This window comes from Pistacia vera, unplaced genomic scaffold (genome assembly GCF_008641045.1).
Source record: "Pistacia vera cultivar Batoury unplaced genomic scaffold, PisVer_v2 Contig218, whole genome shotgun sequence".
In the NCBI taxonomy this organism is placed as follows: domain Eukaryota; kingdom Viridiplantae; phylum Streptophyta; class Magnoliopsida; order Sapindales; family Anacardiaceae; genus Pistacia; species Pistacia vera.
Window position 1 is genome coordinate 936574 of NW_022196022.1, and position 23045 is coordinate 959618.

Below are 23045 nucleotides of genomic sequence, written 5' to 3' on the forward strand. Positions count from 1 at the left end.
CAGATGCTGAGATGAGGTATCCGGAGATGGAGCGATTAGTCTATGCCCTGCTGATCGCTTCCAGAAAGTTGCAACCTTACTTCCATGCCCATATTATCCATGTGATGACTAATTACCCACTCAGGCAGGTCCTCCAGAAGCCAGAGACATCGGGTAAATTGCTTAAATGGGCCATGGAATTGAGTCAGTTAGATCTGAAGTACAAGCCAAGATCGACCATCAAAGGGCAGGCAGTTGTAGACTTCACCTCAGAGTTTTCCTATCTCCCAAGCGAGCAACAGCCTAGCGAAGCCATCCAGGAAAATACTCAGAATCTGTCGACCTGGAGCCTCTACGTCGACAGGTCATCGAACAGAAAGAGGGCAGGTGCAGGTCTCCTCCTCCTGAGCCCCGAAGGGGCTCGCATTCACGGCATTCTTCGGTTTGGATTTAAGGCAACCAACAATGAGGCTGAGTATGAAGCCCTACTCGCTGGGTTACGGTTGGCCAGAGAAATGGGTGCAACCGTGATCAGTGTCCACAGCGACTCCATGCTGGTCGTCAACCAGATTTTGGGAGAATACCAAGCCAAGGAAGAAAAATGGTCCGTTATCTGAAAGAAGCTAAGGTCGCACTCGAGCCGTTCAAACATTTTGAGATCACTCAGATTCCCAGAGATAGCAACTATGTGGTGGACGCCCTGGCAAGGATAGCCTCATCGCTAGATTCAGAAACACCAGACAGCATTCCTGTTCGATTCGTCGAGGTCCCTAGTATCAGCCCGATTGAACAGGCCGTGAATGTGACACAATCAGATTCTTGGATGACTTCCATTTTTCAGTACCTCAAGAATGGGATCTTGCTCGACGACAAGGTCGATACAAGGGTTCTGCGAATAAGATCTGCTCGTTACACCCTCATCGGGGACCAGCTGTATAGGAGAGGATTTAGTGCCCCTCTCCTTCGATGTGTAACCAGCGAAGAAGCAGACTACATCATGAGGGAAATTCATGAAAGGATCTGTGGTAATCACACCGCCGCACGATCCCTCGCAAACAAGGTTGTTCGTCAAGGGTATTATTGGCCCCGAATTCAAGATGACGCCTACAACTTTGTCAAGAAGTGTGATAAGTGTCAGCATACCGCGAGCTCCCTCTCGCGAACTGATAACCATGATTAGCCCCTGGCCTTTTTCCATGTAGGGGATCAATCTCATCGGCCCCATGCCAGTTGGAAAAGGGGGAGTCAAATATGACGTGGTCGCGGCAGATTACTTCACCAAATGGGTAGAAGCAGAACCATTAGCTGCGATCATGACCAGAAAGCTCAAAGACTTTATTTTCAAGAACATAGTGTGCCGCTTCGGAATTCCTCACACCCTCATCTCGGATAATGGGAAACAGTTCGACAACGAGGAATTCAAACAGTTTTGCGATGAGCAGGGCATCCATAAAAAATTCGCTTCAGTCGCAAGACCGCAAGCAAATGGCCAAGTTGAAGCTATCAACAAGACCATCAAACACACTCTGAAGGCCAAACTTGGCGCAGCCAAAGGAAATTGGGCCGACGACCTCCCCGAAGTCCTATGGGCGTACAGAACAACTCCAAGAACTTCCCTCGAAAACACCTTTCTCGCTGGCATACGGATGCGAAGCGATGATCCCTGTAGAGGTAGGAACTGGTTCACTTCGGAGGGACTTATATAGTGAAGCCGACAACGAAGCATTTATGAGAGCGAGCCTAGACCTTGTTGAAGAACACCGCAGCAAGGCCTCGCTAAGGATAGCAGCCTATCAGCAACGCGCAAAGAAGTTCTTCGATTCAAAGGTCAGACGAAGAGATTTCCAGGTCGGCGACCTTGTGTTAAAGGAAGTTCTCCTCGGAACCAGGGAACCAAGTGCGGGAGTTTTGGGACCGAACTGGGAAGGTCCATACCACATCGATAAAGTAATTAGACCGGGGTCTTATCATCTCAAAAGGCTAAACGGTTCCAAAGTACCCCGAGCTAATTACTTTATCGGGCATTCCAGTGCGGGAGTTCTTGGAATGCTGAGCACCTTCGGCCATACTATCAGTAATTCCGAACTCAGCTTTCCTTGTAAATTAATTTCTGATTTTTGTAAGTCATTTCTTTGTAAAGTCTTATCTTGGGCGTCTGTAACAATCTTCGCATGTGATCATTTTCGTGCAAATGAGTTATGTTATCACACTCGTTCAATGAATGTAAGCAACCAGATAATACTCATGTATAATGAAACAAACAGAAATTGTATAAGTCAAAAATGTAAATTTCATTAGTGAGGAGTACAGCAAAAAAGATATGGCTAAAAGCCCTAATCAGCCTCCTAAAGGAGCGACCTCTACGTCCTAGGGCTGGTCGGCTAAGGGTTTGTCCGGAGCATGTCCCGAACCACCTACTCTGGAAGTCGTCGCTTCATCATCCTCCCTCTCCATTGACATAAGTGTTTCTCGCCAGTCATCCGGGAGGTCAGACATATCAAGTCGCGGATTCTTCGGCCGCAGGGCATAGATAGACTCAATCGCCCATTTGGCAGCCTTCTCCTCGACCTCCGCTGCCTGTTTCTGCACCTCTTCTGTCAAGGAAGCAACTTTCCCTTAACTCTCCTGAAGTTCAACTTCAAGAGCTTGCCTTAGCTTCTCGGAAGCTTCTCTCTCCTGTTCTGTTCGCACGACCTGCAGAGAGGTCGCTTTGAGTTCCTGGTCCTTCTCCCCGACTTCCTTCGAGAACCTGGCTATGGTCCTTTGCAGCTCTTTAACCTCCTCTCCATGCCTCTCGAGCTGCGTCTTCTGGAAGTCAACTGCGCTAAAAGCCGCATCCCTTTCGTTCTGGTACCTGTTTGCTGATTCGGAAGATAGGTTTCTCTCCGTTTCGGCGGCTTCTAGGCTTCGCTTGAGAGTTGCGTTCTCTTCCTTCAGCGCAACCTTCCCTTTTTGCGGCTCCTATCTGAGTCTTCTCCAAAGACATTCGCATGGAAAGAAGGGTCTGCGAACAAAGAAAGATAGAGTTAGCCAATCAAAAGAAGCTAAGGGTAATCCTCGCCGAGGACAGTTCGCTCACCTTGCTTAAGTGTTGGACCGATGTGGACATCAGGTCGACGTCGCTGAAATTTACGAACTGCTCGAATGATTCGAAGAGTCCGCATTCCAGTAAGGTATAAACCATCGGCTGTAGGTACTCCGGCAGGTTCCCTAGCGAGTCTAACATTGGGGTATCCTTCTTCGCACCTTCAGCAGCGGCCACATCGACTATCGGTTCCTTGCCCGACCTCCTTCCAACGTCCTTCTTCGACCTCTTTGGCTGCTCGCCCTCAGATTCGGTCTCTGACTCCTCGACCTGAATCTGCCTCCTCTTCTTTTGCTGAGCCATTGTCTTTATCCTCGGGTGAGCAGGTGACGACTGGGAGGCCTTCGTGGTTCGCATTGGCGCGTTTTCTGTCGGCTGTGGCTGAAGAGTTCTGGAAGGTCGCGCCGGTTGGCCCGAGGTTGCACCCTCAGCCAAGGGGATAGTTTGAGCGGCTTCGTCCGCCTTAGCTTTTTTCGACTGAGGAAAATTGAGCGGCCTTCGTCGCGGCTGCTCTGACTCCTTCGGAGGCATGGGTGCTGCATACAAAGCATCGTAAGCAAAGGTATTCTACTTCACGACTAGAAAAGAATCAGTTAGCAGGACTTACTCGGCAGAGGCTCTAACGACGCGTTTGTGTTAAAGAACCCGTATTTCCACAAATTCGTGGTCGTCACGAGTTTTTTCACATCGCGCTGGTACTCGGGTAGAGAGCCGAAGTGCACGATTCTTCTTCTGACGAGGAGCAGCCCTAAGTCGATCATTTTGTTAACTGTCAGAAAGGAATCAGATCGTTAGAAAGTGCACACTTCGAATGTAATGAGTTTGTCAAAAAAAAAAAAAAAAACAACAACAACAACAAAGAGGACGAGGCCTACTCGGTTCCTGGAAGCGGCAATGGCCATCATAGCGAAAGAAGAAAAACTTCGTTTCGTAGGCCCCCGCGTTGCTAGGATAACTGTGTATCCCATCGGCGATAGAAGGTTGCCTGGACAAGTAATAAGAATCTATGTCCTTGCTCTTTTTCAAATAATACGAGCATCCGAGCTCCATCGCGGTCAGCTCGCCCAGCCCGCTCTCCTGGCACGCGATGTACATTGCGATAGCAATGACGTAAGCGTTCGGAGTCAACTGCATCGGCGCGACCCCGAAGTGGTCCAAAAACGACCTGATGAAAGGGTGGAAGGGGATTAGTCCCCTACCCTTGATAATCTCCTCGGAGATCACGGCCAGACCGCTTGACGGATATTGCGATGAGTGCGTCAGGTCATGGAACACGTCCACCTGATACCGTACTGATCTAATACCCTCTTAAGCTTGTCCCCGGTAAGTACCGAGAAGACCTCGAGAGGGATACTCGGAGCACCCTGTAAGGACGAGCTGGTTCCCTGCTCGGATGTGGTTGCTGAGGGGTCCATTTTGCTAGTCTGCAAAAGCGACAAGCAGAAGGGTCATTTTGTCTCCGTACATTATTCCGTACGATGACGTGGGAGGAAACAAACTCCTTAAATCCTAAAGAAAACCCTAACAGCACGATTCGAGCCACCATTCATGGCTCAAACCCGACGCAAATGTCTCGTCTCCGATGGGTTACCGAAAGACTGACGCCATTAGCTCATGAAAATAATGAAACAATGGCAGAGAAGTTCTTACCTCTCGGAGTGTGACAAAAGCCTCTGCTTCAAACGCCGGAAAAATGCAGGTTTGGAAGACAAAGGTTCCAAGTTTACGAAAATCTTTTGCTCTCTGTGAAAAAGGCTCTAGTGTCATTGCTTGAGAACGATTTGAGATTTTTATAGCGTGTGAATCGGCGTCTGGATTTCCCAGAATCGAAACGACGTTTGGGCGGCAAAGGTTTCTTACCATTGATCTCAGCCACGTGTCGCTTATCAGCATGGAGGGGTGAACGAAACGACTGGATAAAGTCAGACTTTCACCTTTCCAGTTGAAAAGCTCAAACGACGGCCATACCTCTCTCAGAGCATTAATTTCGTCTCAAATCCTCATTTAATGTTCTGATAAGGGGCGTCGTTCCAACGTATAACGCATTTAATGTTCTGATAAAGTGCGATGTTTCAGCATAAAACGCATTTAATGCGATTGGCTGGCATTTATCACGCAAAGGACACACCTGTCAGCGCAGGGATTGCTTCATTAAATGCATCCCTATCACCAGAACAACGTGTGACGTAAGACGAAATTAGGTCGCTCGTCCTCTGCAAACAATCAACATGCGAGTTCGCGCCTATAAAAATGCAATCCCGACCTACTTTCAAATAGGCCAGAATTTCTAGAAATCATCCCGCTGTGGCATGACTTATAGTTTCCAATGTTCAATCCTCAAACCTTGAAAACTAGGGGACTTCTGTTATGCCTAAAAAGTATGAGGGCTGACGTCAGGTCCATTCAGCCCACAAGAGTCAGATCATTGGAACAACCACCGTCTGCTTCCGTCAGGATAGTGGGTGCGCGTCAGGCCAGTCAGGAGCTGTGGTGCTCCCACGTGTCCAATCCCTACTCTAAATCGCGCAAATCACTCTGGAAGGTGGGCAATGTGACATAAAGAGGGATTTGCACTGATAATCCCACCAACTTCAGATTCAGTGATCATTGCCTCAATGCATCCCACTATAAATTGGGAGCTCCTCTCTCATTAAAGGGGGATTTTTCTGGCACATTCTACGCTTGATTAATTATTCTCTCTTTCCCTAGAATTCTTAGCATTCAATACCTTGTAATATCATTATAAAGTCAGTCAGCGAAAAGCGACCTGACCCTTATCATCAATATAAACATCAGTGGACGTAGGACTTGCTACCTTAGCATCCGAACCACTTTAAAAATTGCCCCCATTGTATTTGCTGTCTCATTATCCATCACTTTCACGTGTGTCTTCTGGATCAGCTCAGTATTTCTCACGTGCGTGTCGTTGGTGTAAAAATCACGTATCAACAATTTGTTTGTCAAGAAAATCCGGATTTTACATAATCTAAGTAGTATACACACAAAAACATTTAAAGAAATTAAAAAGTAATCCAATGAAACCCACCTTTAGAATTTGAAATATTCACATTTACAGTATTTATTATGCTCAGACCTGTCCCCACGTTTTTTTTTTTTTTTCGTTTAAATGATTTGATAACATGCGTCATGAAATACGTCGTGGGAGAAGAATGAGTAATATGAATGAATTTCACGTTTCTATCAATTATAGTAGGGTATTTCGTTTCCAGTCATTTACATTACTTTATTAGTTTATCTACAACCACACTTAATTAATTCTCTCTATAAACTTGTCATTTTAAATCATTCTGACTTCAACCAGTTATCTAGAATGGCAGAACCCAAATTCTAAGTCAAATGTATTGTGGAGAGTTACTTTACATGTCAAATTTGAACCGCAACTCAGGTCTGGCTCTGGCTCTGGCTCAGCCTTTATTAAGGCTTCCTTCTTAAATTAATTTAATTGTCAGCTGCAGGCACTTTGCCGCCACCACCACCACCACACACACAAAAAATATCACATCTCCCTCCCTCTCTTTTGATTTCTCCGTTCATGGCGGAACCCAATCCTAACCCTTCTATTGATCCAAACAGTGGATTCTGCGCCCAAACCAAAACTTACCACAGCTTAAGACCAAACGTTCCTCTTCCTCCACCATCTCAGCCTCTCTCCATCAGTCAATTCACTCTCTCTCTTCTCCAAACCTCCACCACTGCCACTCCTTCCACTACTTTTCTCGTCAACGCCATCACCGGTCAAGCTCTCACCTACTCTCAGTTCATCCGCCAAGTTAACTCTCTCTCCTTCTCACTCAAGACACACTACTCTCTCCGCCGAAACGATGTCGCTTTCATCATTTCCCCTCCCTCTCTCAACATCCCCGTTCTTTACTTCTCTCTTCTCGCACTCGGCGTTGTCATCTCTCCCGTCAATCCTCTCAGCTCCGACTCTGAAATTTCTCACCAAATCCACCTCAGCAAGCCTTCCATCGCTTTCGCCACGTCGCATACCTCTCACAAACTCCCCTCCAATCTGCGTACAATCCTAATCGACTCCCCACAGTTCGTTTCCTTATCAAACCAGAACCAAAACGACGACGTTAACTTCATCAATTCTACTCTTGGAGTTGAGGTAAACCAGTCCGACTCGTCAGCCATTCTTTACTCTTCCGGAACTACCGGCAAAGTCAAGGGTGTGTTGTTGACACACCGGAACTTGATTGCGTTAATTTCCGGACACTACCATTTGAAGCCGGAAGTTAACCCAGATGAACCGCCACCACCACATCCGGTTTCGTTATTCACGCTGCCTCTGTTTCACGTTTTCGGTTTTTTTATGTTGTTGAGGGCGCTTACTCTGGGTGAGACTTTGGTTTTGATGGAGAGGTTTGATTTTGAGACAATGCTGAAGGTGGTGGAGAAGTATAAAGTTACTTACATGCCGGTTTCACCACCTCTAATTGTGGCTTTCGTAAAGTCGGAGTTGACTAAAAAGTACGATCTTAGCTCGCTTTTAGTGCTCGGCTGCGGTGGGGCGCCTCTTGGAAAAGAGCTTGCTGAGAAGTTCAAGGAGAAGTTTCCCAATGTGGAGATTTTTCAGGTAAGAGAGAATCTGAATTGTCCTTTTATTTTGAATCTAATGTTGGTAACTTCTTGTGTTTTTCAACTAATGTTAAATGGACCGCTTTAGGAGGTAATTAATAAATAATAATGCTAGATTTTGCGTTGACCAATTTATTGATTGCTTTTCTAATCACATGAAATGCTTTCACTGTTACTAGCTTTAAATGTTTCTGGTCGCCTAAATTAGTTTGGTGATGTTGAGATTGTTCGACTTTATTTGTTCTATAATCAATGAAGAAGAGTGCTACTGCTGGGGGACTGGCCGTAGACTTGTGATCAATTTTGGTTAGTTATGAATTTGTCTTAACAATGATAAAGCTTTGATGTTGTTATGTCTTTCAATTAGGTCGATATAACAGCATGCTTTTGACCGGGCAATGTTACAAGTAGATTGTCCATATCCTATAATTGATATTTACATCTTTATTACGCTTCTCATCGTTGTCAGTTTAGTCATTAAAACTTACCAACTCCTGAAAAGCAATGGAAAATCTGCATAAACTGTGTTGAAACCACATTGACGGGAAGTTTGCTTTGTAATGTTCTGCAGAATTACTTGAGTTGCATATTCTCTCCATTTTGATTTTCGTAGTGTGATGCCTATTTTTGTCAATAAAATATTTCAAGGGTACTATGAGTAAATGCTGGTTGCTGAGTATAAATCTTTTCTTCTTCTTCTTCTTTTGTCTTAGGGATATGGTTTAACTGAGACTGGAGGAGGGGCAGCAAGGACCATGGGGCCTGATGAGGTGAAAAGGTATGGTTCAGTTGGTCGTCTTGCTGAATTAATGGAAGCCAAGATTGTCGATCCTGCAAGTGGAGAAGCACTACCTCCAGGCCAGAAAGGGGATTTGTGGTTGCGAGGGCCAACAATCATGAAAGGTAACAAAATGAGAAGATAATGACTGTAATTTCCTATATAATCATTGACTGAAGTATATCAGCCACCCAAAATCTCTACAGTAGTAGTACCCTTTTCACTCTTTGATTAGAGAGAATTTTAGAATCATTGAACTCGCAGATGCATGTTTGGCTCTGTAGAATTCACCAGACAAAGTGATTCTGTTGCATGCAATGGGCTTGTTCAGTGAGTAGGTAGGGCAATATGAAGGGTGATTTCCCATCTTTGGAGTTTGCTTTAGTAAATGGCACTTCCATTCTTATCCCTTTGATCCCTATGCATCACTTACTCACCATCCCTTTCTCTACAGTATAATTGGCCGCCATGGCTCACTGCCATTTGCTGAAAGAGGTTGCAAGCCTCCTCTTTGGCAAATAGCTGCTGCAAGTGGTTGATGGATATCAATTCTTGAAACCATTGACTGGCCTGGCTAATCTCTTCCTTTTCTTAGTTTAACGTTTTGATTCCACCACGCATATTACACTTATGTGGGGCAGCTATTACCTGTTCCGAAACAGATAAGTTTTGGAGGGTATTCATTTGCCAGTTGCCACAAGGCCCATGACAACTATTAGACAGTGTTTTAGTATTCTTTTTCTTACTGTTCAAGAGGATATGTCTTTGACACAGACCATCAGTTGAAATGCTTATTTAAAGTATAATCTATGATCTCTTCTATGGATTGGCTTGTTACTGTACACTTCTTATTGTCTCAAAAATGCCTTTGCACTTCTATTCCGAGTTTCACCACTGTCTCTAATTTAAACATCTCTATCATCTCTAGTAATAAACAAAATGATAAAGCTTCTTGTATAATTAGCTGAATGGTTTTAAAGCAGGTTATGTGGGAGATGAGAAGGCAACATCTGAAACCTTGGATTCAGAGGGTTGGTTAAAGACTGGAGATCTATGTTATTTTGATTCCAATGGTTTCCTTTACATTGTTGATAGGTTAAAGGAGTTGATAAAATACAAGGCATATCAGGTGATTTTATAACTCCAAATCTGTACCAGCTGCCTTGGCGTGATAGACATGGTTGTAGATGAATAATTTCATTTCATTTTACCTGGTATATCTTTCAGGTTCCCCCAGCTGAGTTGGAACATTTACTTCAATCGAATCCCGAAATTGCTGATGCTGCTGTGATTCCGTATGTATCTAGTGTCTTTTTTTTTTCCTCTGTTGAGTACATCTGCATACACTTGACTTATATCATGACTATTTGAAACTACTAACTTGCTCACTAGTTCGCAAATATCTTCAAAGCATTCTCTTGTGCAATACTTCTGAACATTTTCTCTAACAGAAAAGTTCATGGTGTTTGGTGAAACAACAGTGAATGTAGGGTCTATGGGATATATCCTGAGATCACTTCATCCACATGAATCAGGATTTTTTTAATCACTTTTACCACTCATCGTTGTTGCTTTTGCATATGCAATGTAAAAGTTACCTAAAATTATTTGTTTGATATTTTAAACTTAATTTACTGTATAAGATGATTGATGCAGAAAATAGAATTATACGAGCAGAAATATTATAATATTGACAGGTTTCTTTGTTTCTTATGAATCAACTCTCTGGGGTCTGAAAATTGAAGGAATGTTATGCATCTGTTAAGAGCTAATAAATATTAGTGGGAATTGAGGAGCTAATAGTGTATTTTTCTTTTTGGGTTTCATAGTTCTTAAAGTGGACTAGCCCAATCTGGACCTTCAATAGGAATAAGGTTTATGTCATAATGGTTTAGCAGAGCAAATCTCTCATTCATTTGGTTTATACTCAAGCAGGTATCCCGATGAAGAAGCAGGGCAGATTCCCATGGCTTTTGTGGTGAGAAAACCTGGAAGCAATATCACTGCAGCTCAAGTTATGGATTTCATTGCAAAACAGGCATGTTTCTGAGTACTAATATAACAATGAAGCATTTTCTTTTTGAAGTTAAAAGGCTAGACTTAAGTGTCTTTCCATTTTGCTTTTCATCAATCATGGCTACAAAATATTCACATTTGGTAGCCTAGTTTCATGAAGATATAATTTAACATTTGATAAGTTTTATGATATAGCTAGTTTTCTTTCTAGGCTATTCAATCTCTTCCCACCTATAATCTGATCTTGCAACAGTCTGGTTCTTAGGATATGCTTCTACTCTTATCTTTACGCCTAATTTATCAAAATAACTTATTATTACAGTGGAATAGATTACATGAAGTTTTCATGCTTGATTGACCATTATCATTCCAGTTCTCTTAAGTGAAATCTTATTGTCGAAATCAATGTTTATTCTATTGAGAAAACTATCTGGTTTGTATAACATATTCCGTCTCATAGTAGTCATTGCTTTTTATGTACCATTTTGTGAAGTAATTTACCATCAAATTAAGGTTTCATGATATTCTTACCCTGGAGTTTTGGTATTGCAGGTTGCACCATACAAGAAAATACGACGTGTAGCTTTTATCAATGCTATTCCAAAATCTCCTGCTGGAAAGATCTTAAGGAGGGAACTGGTGAATCACGCTCTCTCTGGCAATTTGTCTAAATTATGATCCATCTTTCCCTGCAAAAGTGAGGGTTCTTAGCTGGATGCTCAGAAATGCATCATACTATCCAATGTTAGGAAGTTATTGAAGATATTTCAGTTGAGAGCAGCTGCAAAAAAATTTGTATCCATTTGGGTCTAACCTTACCACTTCTCTTTACATGGGTGATAATATAAGGATCCGTTCAATGTATTCCTGTTTTCATTTTTTCTGTTTTTATTCTGTGTTATATCTTGGAAAATATGCAATACTCATTTACTTATTATTTCTGTTCTTTTTTCTTATTTTTAATATGAAAAGCAAGAGAAACAAATAATTCAATATATAATTGCAAAATCGAAAACATACAAAATGGGGGGAATAAAAAGAATGAACATGCCGCATATCTACAAAAAAAGGGGCCTTTCCCAGCCTATATAGTCACCAAATTCCACAAAACCAAGCACTTCAGTGAATCAACATGGATTTCCACGTAGTTGCTTTTTGCTGCCACAATTAAGTCAAGTACTAAACTAAGGTAAGTGTAAAGGGCCTTTCCTAGGTTATTTAGACACCAATTTTATTTTTTATTTATTTTCAATCGGGATATCATCTCAACTATAAACTTAAAGTATCAGGTAAACCACAATATTATTATGATAAGTGATTCTAAAATTTGAATAAAAAAACTCAAAAGAAAGAAACAATCTTTTTTTACCGTCCAACTCCTTGGGATTATTTAGACACCATTTCCTTCTTTCTTAAAACTTTAAAATAACAGCTGTACAAAATTAAAAATAAATTTAAATCAACCAATATAGTTATCATATAATATGTATTAATTTGTTTAACTAACTTCAATACTTTTAAATAAGTAATCACTTTTAAATCCCATATTTTGACGAAGGAAAAAACCGTTTTATACACATTAAAACAAAACACCTAATATCACAAATTCCCTCAAAGATGTAGATATAAATCGTCCTGAAAAACAGCTTAACGATGAAACTGTCATAAAGAACTTGAATAAGGAACCACTGTTTTAAAAGCCAGACCGGACCGGCCGGTCCAACCGGTTGGACCGTGAACTGGTCACGAGTCCGGTTCGAGTCAACATAAAAACCGATATTATGCAATAACCCATTTTAACTCGTCAATGGACCGCGTGAACAGTGCTAGACCGCCGATCCAACCGAACCGCAAGCAAAATCGGCCCAAACACTGAAAAGGGCAAAAAAATCCCTAATTTTCTCACTTTCTCCCCATCGCGCAGTTTCTTCATCCCCAGTTCCTCTACGCACAAAATACTCTGAAAAAATTTGAATGAAATCACGAAAATCTGAAATCCCACACAAATCAAAACTGAATCTTGCTGAAATCGCAACTATTCCTTGCTGAAATCGCAACCATTCCTTACTAAAATCGATCGCAACTCCAGTCTCTGAAATCGCGACGATGCGTTCCTCCCTCGCCGGAAATCGACGCATGAAGGCTGATTGGCATGCATGTCTTGACAATCCAATTTGATTCAAGGTGAGTTGCAAACAATAAATTTAGCGAACATCTTCTGATTCGTACCCTTATGAACTTTTAGGGTTAATAGTTAATACCTGATCATATTCACTTTGAATCATTATCTTTTTCCTATTTTTTCTGATTTGGTTCAATTTCTGTAATTAAATCAGAAGGCAATACTGCTTACACTAGGTTATATTTACTTTGGAGCTAAAGCAGACATCAAAGTTTGGGACCCTTCTGTCGAATCTGACGATGAGTACAGTACTTCCCGAGTTAGTCTCCAAAGTGGTCCTTACTACGATTTTGAAAGCATTGAATCTGGATGGGCAGTTAGTATAACTAAGAATTCTTTTTCAGTTCAGTCATTCATCCATTACAGCACTAGCTAAACAAATACCTTTTTTCCTTTTTTGGTTCATAATTTTTCAGGTAAATCCAAGAGTGTATGGGGATAAGAAGACTCGATTGTATGTAGATTGGACCGTAAGTACTTGTCAACAAATAGGTTATTATAACTTTTATGGAGGTTAACTTCTTGTGGAGATGTCTATGCTACTAAATAGTCTAAATACACAACATAAGATCCAAAATTTTATTTCTTTTCTTTATTAAATAGGTTGATGGATCAAAGGCAATAGGGTGCTTTGATCTTACTTGCCCTGGTTTTGTTCAAACTATCAAGGAAATTGCACTTGGGGTTGCAATTTATCCCATCTCAGTAGCTAACGGCCTTCCATACCAGATAAGTATTTACATATTTAAGGTAAAAACGAAATGGAACTTTTCTTTCATTGAAAACGCTTTGAATAATATTTTATTCTCATATCTTCAGAATTTTTATAATCCTTTGATTTCAGGATCCAAATACAAGCAATTGGTGGATGCAGTATGGAGAAAAAATCAACGTGGGGTACTGGCCTCATAACTTGTTTAGTTTGATAATTAGTGGTGCAGAAAGTGTAGAATGGGGAGGTGAAGTTTACAGCTTAAAGTTGGGGCAATCTCCCCACACTGCAACGAAAATGGGAAATGGAGAATATCTAGACCCAATTTTCGGCGATTCATGTTACATGAAGAGAATGAGAGTTCTTGATAATTCTCGTATCTTGAAGTTCCTGGAATGGGTATCTACTTATGCAGATGAGTACAACTGCTATGATGTTTACTATGTTTCAGATTATGTGTGATGACATCATCATAATGTGTGATGACATCACCATAATGTGTGATGACATCACCAGTCCAACTGTCGGTCCAACTGATTGGACCAGTTGAACTGTGACCCGGACAGCAGAGTGGGTTACCCTCCGGTCCGGCTTTTAAAACAATGTAAGGAACAAGAGGCCGACAACGCCGACTTCACGGATTCAGCTACTGGTTCTGAATTGAAGGTTAGGAAAAAAGGCACTTGTAGATTGGTCGGCTGCATCAATAAAGCAGTTTGGTTGCTCACTTGAGTTTGTCACCGACAAATCACAAGAAGGATTTGGTGGTTTCAGGGGAATCCAATCCTTCACCGCCAGCTAAAAATAACATCTTTTGATGACGGACATAGCTTAAAAACAAGTCACAGGGCAGCATGAGTATAAAGCCAGTGACATTGAAAACCATAGACATGATGGAATAAAATCTCTTACATGTTGCAAAATGGGGCTTCTTCCCAATCAACAGGCACATAATGCACCAGATGGATTATTGTTATCTGACCCTTGAGATTTGTAAACAGGATAGGCCAAACGAAAAGTGATATTGGAGATTATTAGTTTCTTTGAGAAAATGTAAATTCTAAACTTTTCTGATGAACAATATTGTAGCACATATATGTATTTATTAGTACCCAAATCCAAATGGAAAAGAAACTTGCAAGGAAATTATCTACTTGTTAGTGCAACATGGAAATTCAGCTTTAAGCATATGATGATGAACTTTAGTGAAGTTATTTCGCGTTTCCCTCCTTCCACTCAATTAAACCAGAGAAAATAATTTGATATGCTATGGTTACCCACTTCGATGACAGAGCAATAATATTATGCTTCTCACTCAACTTTTCTACATTTTCCCAATAACCAGTCACTTAAAACCCTAAAACCCATCTTTAATTACGTTCTCCCGAAAAAAAATCTCCGTAAAAAAATCAAATTAAAACTTGATTAAGATAAAAAAAAACTCAAAATTTTCAGTTATCGAAATCTTGGCCAACTCCTAAAACCCGAAAAATCAAAATCACCGAGCACCGAAACCAACGAATTAACAAGATAGACAATTAAGTTTGTTTACCTGGTCGGGAGATTCAGGAGGAGGGTATACAGCGCGGAGAAAACCAGCGCAAGAAACGTAGACGACTTCTTATTTGCCCTCGCCTCTTCAAAATGTATTTACTTACGAACTTTGACTTTTGATTTTATTCATTTATTTATTCCCCGTTTGTTTTGTTCAGGCCATTACCTAAAACTGTGATGAGTTTTAGGGTTTATTTGCGTTGGTTTTGGCGCGATAGAAGAAGGAAGATGAACAATTGGCTTTTTGTTATAGAATCCACTAAAGACACGTGGCAGTTTGGATTGCAGGCATCCAACTAATACTAGGTTTTAATGTTTTTTTATTTTATTTTAATTGAAAAATACGTGTAGATACCTTTTAGTGTTTACCCGTACTCTGTTTGATTTAACAGGGAAAAACAAAAAAAAACTTATAACTGAGATCTGGCACTAGCCAATAAGCGGATGATTAATGCTACTGTCATTGAAATAGTGTATCGAATTCATGCATCGAATAACGTAATAAAATTCTGATCGTTGATTAATTTTAACTGATTATTAATCGACAGTCAAGATTTTGCTATGTCATTCGGTGCATGAAATTGGTGCACAACCTTCGGTGACTATATCATTTTTGATAGAGGGATTAATGTATTTCCAATTATTTTAATCAACAATTATATTAGATAATCAGTGTAAATGTGTAATCACATGAATCATTAAAAAATTTGACAAGCAAATTTGTAGAGATAGTATGTGTAAACGACAGTTCCTACCCGAGGTTTAACATAAACCCAAGTTATTACCTCTGTTTCATAAATTCTATATTTCCACTCTTAAATTAACACAAAAACGTTTAATTTAATGGATACAAGGTAAAATGGTCATTTATACCGCAATAAATTTGAAATAAAAATAAAAATTTAAAATCAACCCTCTGTGTCTTAAATTTCTCTCACAAGCACTCTCTCTCTAACATTTCTCTGATGGCGGCCAGACTTGGCCTTTGCGTGGGCCAAAAAGCAGCAATCAAATGGCTGATTCTTGGCCCTCACAGTGGCTAGAATTTGGTCGCCCCGTGAGGGCTTTGTGGCCACAAAATCCAACTGCAATGAGGCCTTCACGCAGCAGCCAAAATCTGGCCATCGAGAGGGCCAAGAAGCAGTAGCCAAATGGCTACTTCTTAGCCCTCACAATGGCCAGATTTTGGTTGCCGCATGAGGGCCTCGTGACAGCTGGGAACTTGAGCTCGTGCACGGTGGGTTGTGTGCACTGGAGCAGCACACAAGGGGGAGAAGCTTGGATGTTGGTTGGGGCAAAGGGTCCAGCAGGTGGTTTTATGGCTGGCGACGGGAAACAGCCAAAAAAAAATACAAAATCAACAACAATAAGAAACACTTCCATAAACAATCAATTTCCCTTCAACTAAGCTTCAAAACAAACTCCAATTGAAAACCCAATTTCAACTATTAAGAATTCATTGGGGAAGTGGTGGGCGACAACCAACTAGCAATCACAGCTTGGGGTTGTGGGGGTTTTAGAGAGGGGATGCCAATGGATCAAAAGATGGTGTCGGGGTAGGTTTTTGTTGTCGAAATTGGTTGGAAATCGACAAGAAGCGCGCAATTCCACTGAGTGGCGGTCGACGATTTAATGGTGCAGAGGAGTGGAAATGATAGCGGTTTTGATAAGGGAGGTGAGGGGATGTGTTTGGTGGTGTCGGGTTGTTCCAAAGACGTCGTTATCAGACCAATTTGGCCAGAAAACGGCGATAGCAAAACGGAGGAGGTCATGGGTGGAGGCGCAAATCCAGTGCAATTAGGCCAAATTTTGGTCAAAGGGGGGCTAGGGGAGTGATTCCTACTAGGTTGGTGGATTTTTCGACGAGAAAGCAACCAAAATGGCTATTAGAATTTATGAATCCATGGGTGGGTTTTGTCAAGGGCAATAGGATAATAGCATTCAACAATCACTTACGGTTTTCATTTAAGGGTGGGAATATGGGATTTATGAAACTAGGGGTGGTAAGCTTAATTTGGCTAAACTTTGGGTGGGAACATGTCGTTTACTCGAGATAGTATTAGATTAGAATAATGGTATTCATCTTCCACGCGCTAATAAATAAGAATTATATTATAATTTCAAATATATTTTTATTATTTTAAATATGATTGGTATAAAATAGTTTATTTTTGAACAATTTTTAATAAAAATAATTATATATATGTTGGAATAATTAATCATCTAAAATCTATTTCAACTATGCATTAATTTAGAGTTAAGTATATATATCCGTCAACAGAATAATTTAACCAAAATTAATTTCTTATTGAAATAAGAAATATTGATTACTCGTTATCCACTTGTTTGGAATAAATTAAAAAAACGTTTTCTTGCATGGTTGAAGCTTTCCCTGTTGTCCATTGCTCATTTGAATACCAAATTTTGCTATACACGTGGTCACTGAGGATATGCATATTTTGCATAGGGAAGGGAGTACTTTTCGAAAGACTATTAAAAATAAGTAAATTCAAATTCAAAATTAAAATAAATGTTAATAATATTACAATTTGGGATACGAGTTTCACATTGTTTTTTAAAACTTAGTTGATAACAGGGATTCCAGGTGGGGGGATCTGACGACTGACGAGGCGTGCATGTGGAGGCAATTATTTAAAGCACCCGCCAGGGCCCCAAGCCTTTCAGATTTTAGTTATATTCAACGCACGAACAAGTTTTTATTTGCAAACATGAAACAACAACTAACAATCAACAGTCCTTACCTGCTCCGCTGGCAATTTCCCATTAAATTCAAAGTCAATCATCCACTCTGAATTGAATGCCATGAACAAAATTCATTCCCTCTTTCTTTCAAACACTTAATTAACTCTCTCATCATCTTCATCTTCTTCATTAGTCTCTCGTTTTAACTGTATCTCCATTCATGGCGGGAACAAATATCGATCCTAAAAGCGGTTATTCTTCTCAAACCAAAACTTATCATAACCTTAGACCCCAAGTTCCTCTTCCGCTCTCTCATTCTCTTTCCATCACTCAATTTCTTCTTTCCCTCCCTCAAACTACCACCCCTGACGTCGACTTTCTCATCAACGCCGTCACCGATCAACGTCTCACCTATGGACAATTCCTCAACCAGGTTCAATCTCTCTCCCTTTCTCTCCGGACACGCTTTTCTCTCTCCAAAGGCCACGTCGCTTTCATTCTCTTACCTTCCTCTTTTCGCATTCCCGCTATCTACTTCTCGCTCCTCTCCATCGGCGTCGTTATTTCTCCCGCCAATCCACTCGCCTCCGCCTCCGAGATCTCTCATCAACTCCAACTCACCAAACCTTCTATTGCCTTCGCAACCTCTGACACCTCACACAAACTCCCCTCCAATCTCCGTACTGTTCTCATCGACTCCCCCGAGTTCGTCTCCTTGTCCACTCAAACACAAAACGACGACGTCAATTTCACGACTCCGGTTGTTGATCAGTCTGACTCGGCCGCCATTCTTTATTCTTCCGGAACAACCGGGAAAGTGAAAGGCGTGTTGTTGACTCACCGAAACTTAATCGCTTTGGCCGCCGCATTCTACCATTCGAAATCCCAAACTGACTCAATTGAAGCTCAATCGCTGCATGAGGTTTCGTTATCACCACTCCCTCTGTTTCATGTCTACGGTTTTCTAGCGTTAATTCTGACGTTCACTAATACTTATACTTTGGCCGTGATGGAGAGATTTGATTTTGAGACGATGTTAAAGGCTATTGAGAAATATAAAATCTGTCGCATGGCGGTTTCGCCACCATTAATTGTGGCGTTTGCAAAATCGGAGTTGACTAAATCCTACGATCTTAGCTTGCTTCAGTTGCTGCACAGCGGCGGTGCTCCCCTTGGTAAGGAGGTTACCCTCAAGTTCAAGGAGAAATTTCCACATGTGGAGATTATACAGGTAAGGGGGTATTAGAACTTGAGTAATACTACGCTTATAAAGATGTATATAAAGAGGAGTATACAAAGATAAATCCACTCTTGAAAGAAGGGAAAAAGAAAGAGAAAAACAATCATGAAAATTAAGGATAAGATTTGTCTTTGTATGACTCTTTTTATATACATCTTTGTAAGGTTAGCATTTCTTATTAGAACTTTTAAAACTACATAAAATTGGTTAGCGTGGTAGTGATTGAAGAATTACTTTGTGTTTCATAATCTTCCGTGATAATACATTTACAAATTTCATGTTGATTAGCGAGTGCTTAATTATTGATTTTTGTCTTAGGGATATGGTTTGACCGAGACTGGAGGCGTGGGGGCAGGGATGAGGGGACCTGATGAGGCAAATCGATTGGGTTCTGTTGGTCGTTTATACGAATTTTTGGAAGCGAAGATTGTTGATCCTGCAACTGGAGAAGCTCTGCCTCCGGGTCAGAAAGGGGAGCTGTGGTTGCGAGGAATAACAATTATGAAAGGTAATCATCTGAGAAAGTACGCTAATTGTCTAGTCAAAATGCTTCCCACCTATGTATTTAATTGCATGCTAGTGATGCCTAAAAACAGAATTTGTAAATCGCTTACACTTTCTTTCCAGGTTTTATATATTTCGACATAGTTTGAAAGCAAAATATTAAATTATTTTTGTTGATTATGCAATCTCTGGTAACTACTTGTGCAGGTTATATAGGAGATGACAAGGCAACAGCTGAAGCCTTTAGTCCCGATGGTTGGTTAAAAACTGGGGATCTTTGTTATTTTGACTCGGATGGGTTCTTATTTATTGTTGATAGATTAAAGGAATTGATCAAGTATAAGGCATATCAGGTTAGCTAATTACTCTGAATCTCTACATACATTTTTCTTTAAAGCATATTACGTATGTGAACAATGTTATCTCATCTAAAATATTATTTCAGGTTCCCCCAGCTGAGTTGGAACATTTACTCCAGTCCAATCCCGAAATTGCTGATGCGGCCGTGATTCCGTATGTGTTTACTGTCAATTTTTTTTTTTTCATATTGAATGCATGTAGAAATTCTTGATTGTTTGGCGCTAATGGTGTGTAACATCATAACAATGACTCAAAACTTTTACACGTGTCTAGAAAGCTTTCTTTTGTTCACTACTTCAGTGAATTGTTTTTAAGAGAGCTTTTATGTTAAATATATATAATATGTGTAGGCAAAGCAATGGTGGGTACCCAGGATTTTTATATTAACATCCAAAGTTCTCAGGCAACAGTTATTCAGCACATGTTTCTTTTTCTTGCACTTACAACTTGCATAACATGTGATTTAGGAAGGTCAATCATAGGTGGAGCACAGTTGTGACTGGTTTCTTTGTTCCTTGATTTGTCAGATTTTTATTAAGTTTGAAAAATTGGAGAGATAATGTACATCAATTAATAACTTAATTATAGATAAAACCAGGAGCTACAGGGGCTAAGAAAACATTTTTTTTTTTTCCTCTGATGCATCTTAAAGTTTAGTAGCCTTCCTTTGGAATTACGTTTATCTGTCATGATTGTGTGGGTGCCTGGCTCATCTCTCGACCATTTGGTTTATTCTCAAACAGTTACCCTGATGAAGAAGCAGGACAGATTCCCATGGCTTTTGTGGTGAGAAGACCTGGAAGCAATATCACTGCAGCTCAAGTAATGGATTTCATTGCAAAACAGGTATGCTTCTGAAAACCAACATTACAAAGAAGAATATTTTGGGTCAAAAGGCCGAAATGATGTCTTTTTGATTTTGCATTTCATCAATCACGGGCACACAGTACTTTCTCAATTGTTGGCCTCTTGTTGCACAAAGACGTAATTTAATGTTTGATGTGTTTTATGTTATGACATCTTCCCATCTTTTTATATGGTAGTGTATTTATATCTTTAAATTGTATATACCAACTATAGGAAATTAGATTTCCTTCAAGAAAAGGTCCATTGCTTTATTTTTTTGGTGCAAACACCAGAATTCTTGAACACGAATTTAGACTTATATAATCAGTAGTAAAGCAGTAGTTTTCCTTCTGGGCTATGCAAATGTAACCAGATGATTAAGTAAGCAGCCAATTTTATTTTTTCCTGAAACTTATCTTCTAACAAAAAGGATATAAGAAGAATTTTTCATCCTTGATTGACTGTTTCTGGAAAGTAGGAAAAAAGAGAAACCCCCTCCTTTATGAATAAGCCTTCATAAAGAAGCTCATGATATGAGAATCCATTGTCTGATTAATACTGAGAATCTATAAAGAAAAATCTGCCCTCTGTAAAGTAATCATTTGCAATAGTGTATTATTTCAAGAACTACTATGTCAAATGCTGGGTTCAGCTAGTTATGTTGATGCACTCCTGATTGCAGGTGGCGCCATACAAGAAGATAAGACGTGTGGCTTTCATCGATTCAATACCAAAATCTGCTGCTGGAAAGATCTTGAGAAGGGAACTGGTCACTCATGCAGTCTCTACCAATTTGTCTAAATTGTGATTAATCAAAAACCAGGGGTATTATTTTGATGTTGAGAAATATATATTTTTCAACATCGGCTAGTTACTCATTATCATAGATTACATAAATGTTTAAAAATTTATGACCTCGGAGTATTTGATTTTTGTTATTGCCAAAATTGGGAGTAGTTTGTTTTTTGTTGTTTCCATCTGCTCAATAAAAAAAACAGTGTTATGCTTCAAAATCAACTGTTAGTAGCGTCACTCCAATCGATATGATAACTGTTACAAATGATAGAACATTTGAATATGGAGAAATGAAGAAGACAAAAGGAAGAAGAAATAGAACTTTTATTGCTTTGCAAGTTTGCATGATTATAAAGTACGAGACTAATGCTCTTTGTATAGGGCTAAAAGCAACGACTAGTGGCAAGTGATTAGGAACAACCTAGTGAAAGCTAAAGACTAGGTATAATCAACCAATTCCTATAGACTAGGTAAACAATAAACTAATAAATTAATTCCTATTGACTGGGAAACAACCACACTAATTCAACAATCCCCCCTTTAAATTGAATGTTTTGTCTGAAACATCAGTTTAATAAGAATCATATGCAGTGCAGACACTAAGAAGCTTTCTTAACTTTTGAAACATTGGAAATTTGAGGGGCTTAGTTAGAATATCAGCAATCTGGTCCTCACTTTTGTAGTATATTAGATTAATGTCTCCATTGTTTGCAAGATCTCTCAAGAAATGATACTTCACATCAGTATGCTTGATTTGACCATGTAGAACATGATTTTTTCTGAGCTTTATTGTTGAACTACTGCCACAATCAATTGTGGTGGCCCCTTCTTGCTTGAAATGTAGCTTTTCAAGAATTTTCCTTAGCCAAATAGCTTGACAAGCACAAGATTTTACCGTTACAAACTCAGCTTCGGTTGTTGATACAGTGACAATTGGTTGTTTCTTTGAAGACCATGAGACAGCTCCTGAACCGAGCACAAAAGCATACCCCGAAGTGTTTTTCCTATCATTTTGATCTCCAACATAATCACTGTCAGTAAAGTCCATCAGATCCGAAATTTGTCCCTTCTTGTATAGCAATCCAAAATCAACATTACCTTATAAGTAACGCAAAATTCTCTTTACAGCTAGAAGATGCATCTCCCTTGGGCTCTCCATGTACCTATTGATGAGACTTATGACATGCATTATATCAGGCCTTGTGGCAGTCAAATAAATCAAACTTCCCACAATTTGCTTGTAAAGTGTGTTGTCAACCCTCCTCCCTTCAGAATCTTCGATGAGCTTCAAACCCACTCAGTTGGTGTGCTAACAGAATTGCAATTCTTCATTTGAAACCTGTATAAAATTTCTCGCACATACTTCTTTTGAGAAATAAAAATTCCAACAGCTGATTGTTTAACTTCTATAGCCAAAAAATAATGCATTAATCCAATATCAATCATTTCAAATTCAACCATCATAGACTGTTTAAAATCTTCAATCTATCATTTCTAATGTAAATAAGATCATCCTCATATAGGCACACAATGAGCATCTTTCCTCCATCACTAATTTTTGTAAAAAGTGTATGTTCATATGGATATTTCTTAAATCCCTCCTTAGAAAAATAAGCATCTATACGACTATATCAAGCTCCTTGAGCTTGTTTTAGTCCATATAGTGTCTTTTTTAATTTATAAACCTTA

General features: G+C 40.0%; 3 protein-coding genes across 3 annotated transcripts; all 3 read left to right on the forward strand.

Annotated features, from left to right (window-relative positions):
- The first annotated feature begins 6388 nt into the window (after positions 1–6388).
- On the forward strand, positions 6389–11380 carry LOC116130149 (4-coumarate--CoA ligase-like 9). Its single transcript, XM_031415897.1, has 6 exons — positions 6389–7664; positions 8380–8569; positions 9428–9573; positions 9672–9739; positions 10380–10482; positions 11013–11380. Exons 1-6 carry the CDS (start codon positions 6618–6620, stop codon positions 11136–11138), a joined length of 1680 nt encoding a protein of 559 aa, XP_031271757.1. The 5' UTR covers positions 6389–6617; the 3' UTR covers positions 11139–11380.
- Positions 11381–12566: 1186 nt separating this feature from the next.
- Positions 12567–13816, forward strand: LOC116130201. The gene is made up of 5 exons (XM_031415939.1): positions 12567–12614; positions 12797–12958; positions 13059–13112; positions 13246–13392; positions 13487–13816. Exons 1-5 carry the CDS (start codon positions 12567–12569, stop codon positions 13814–13816), a joined length of 741 nt encoding a protein of 246 aa, XP_031271799.1.
- A 3867-nt stretch (positions 13817–17683) lies between these two features.
- On the forward strand, positions 17684–21574 carry LOC116130150 (4-coumarate--CoA ligase-like 9). The gene is made up of 6 exons (XM_031415898.1): positions 17684–18842; positions 19170–19359; positions 19563–19708; positions 19801–19868; positions 20459–20561; positions 21244–21574. The coding sequence occupies exons 1-6, from the start codon at positions 17832–17834 to the stop codon at positions 21367–21369; spliced, it is 1644 nt and encodes a 547-aa protein (XP_031271758.1). The 5' UTR covers positions 17684–17831; the 3' UTR covers positions 21370–21574.
- The last annotated feature ends 1471 nt before the right edge of the window (positions 21575–23045 follow it).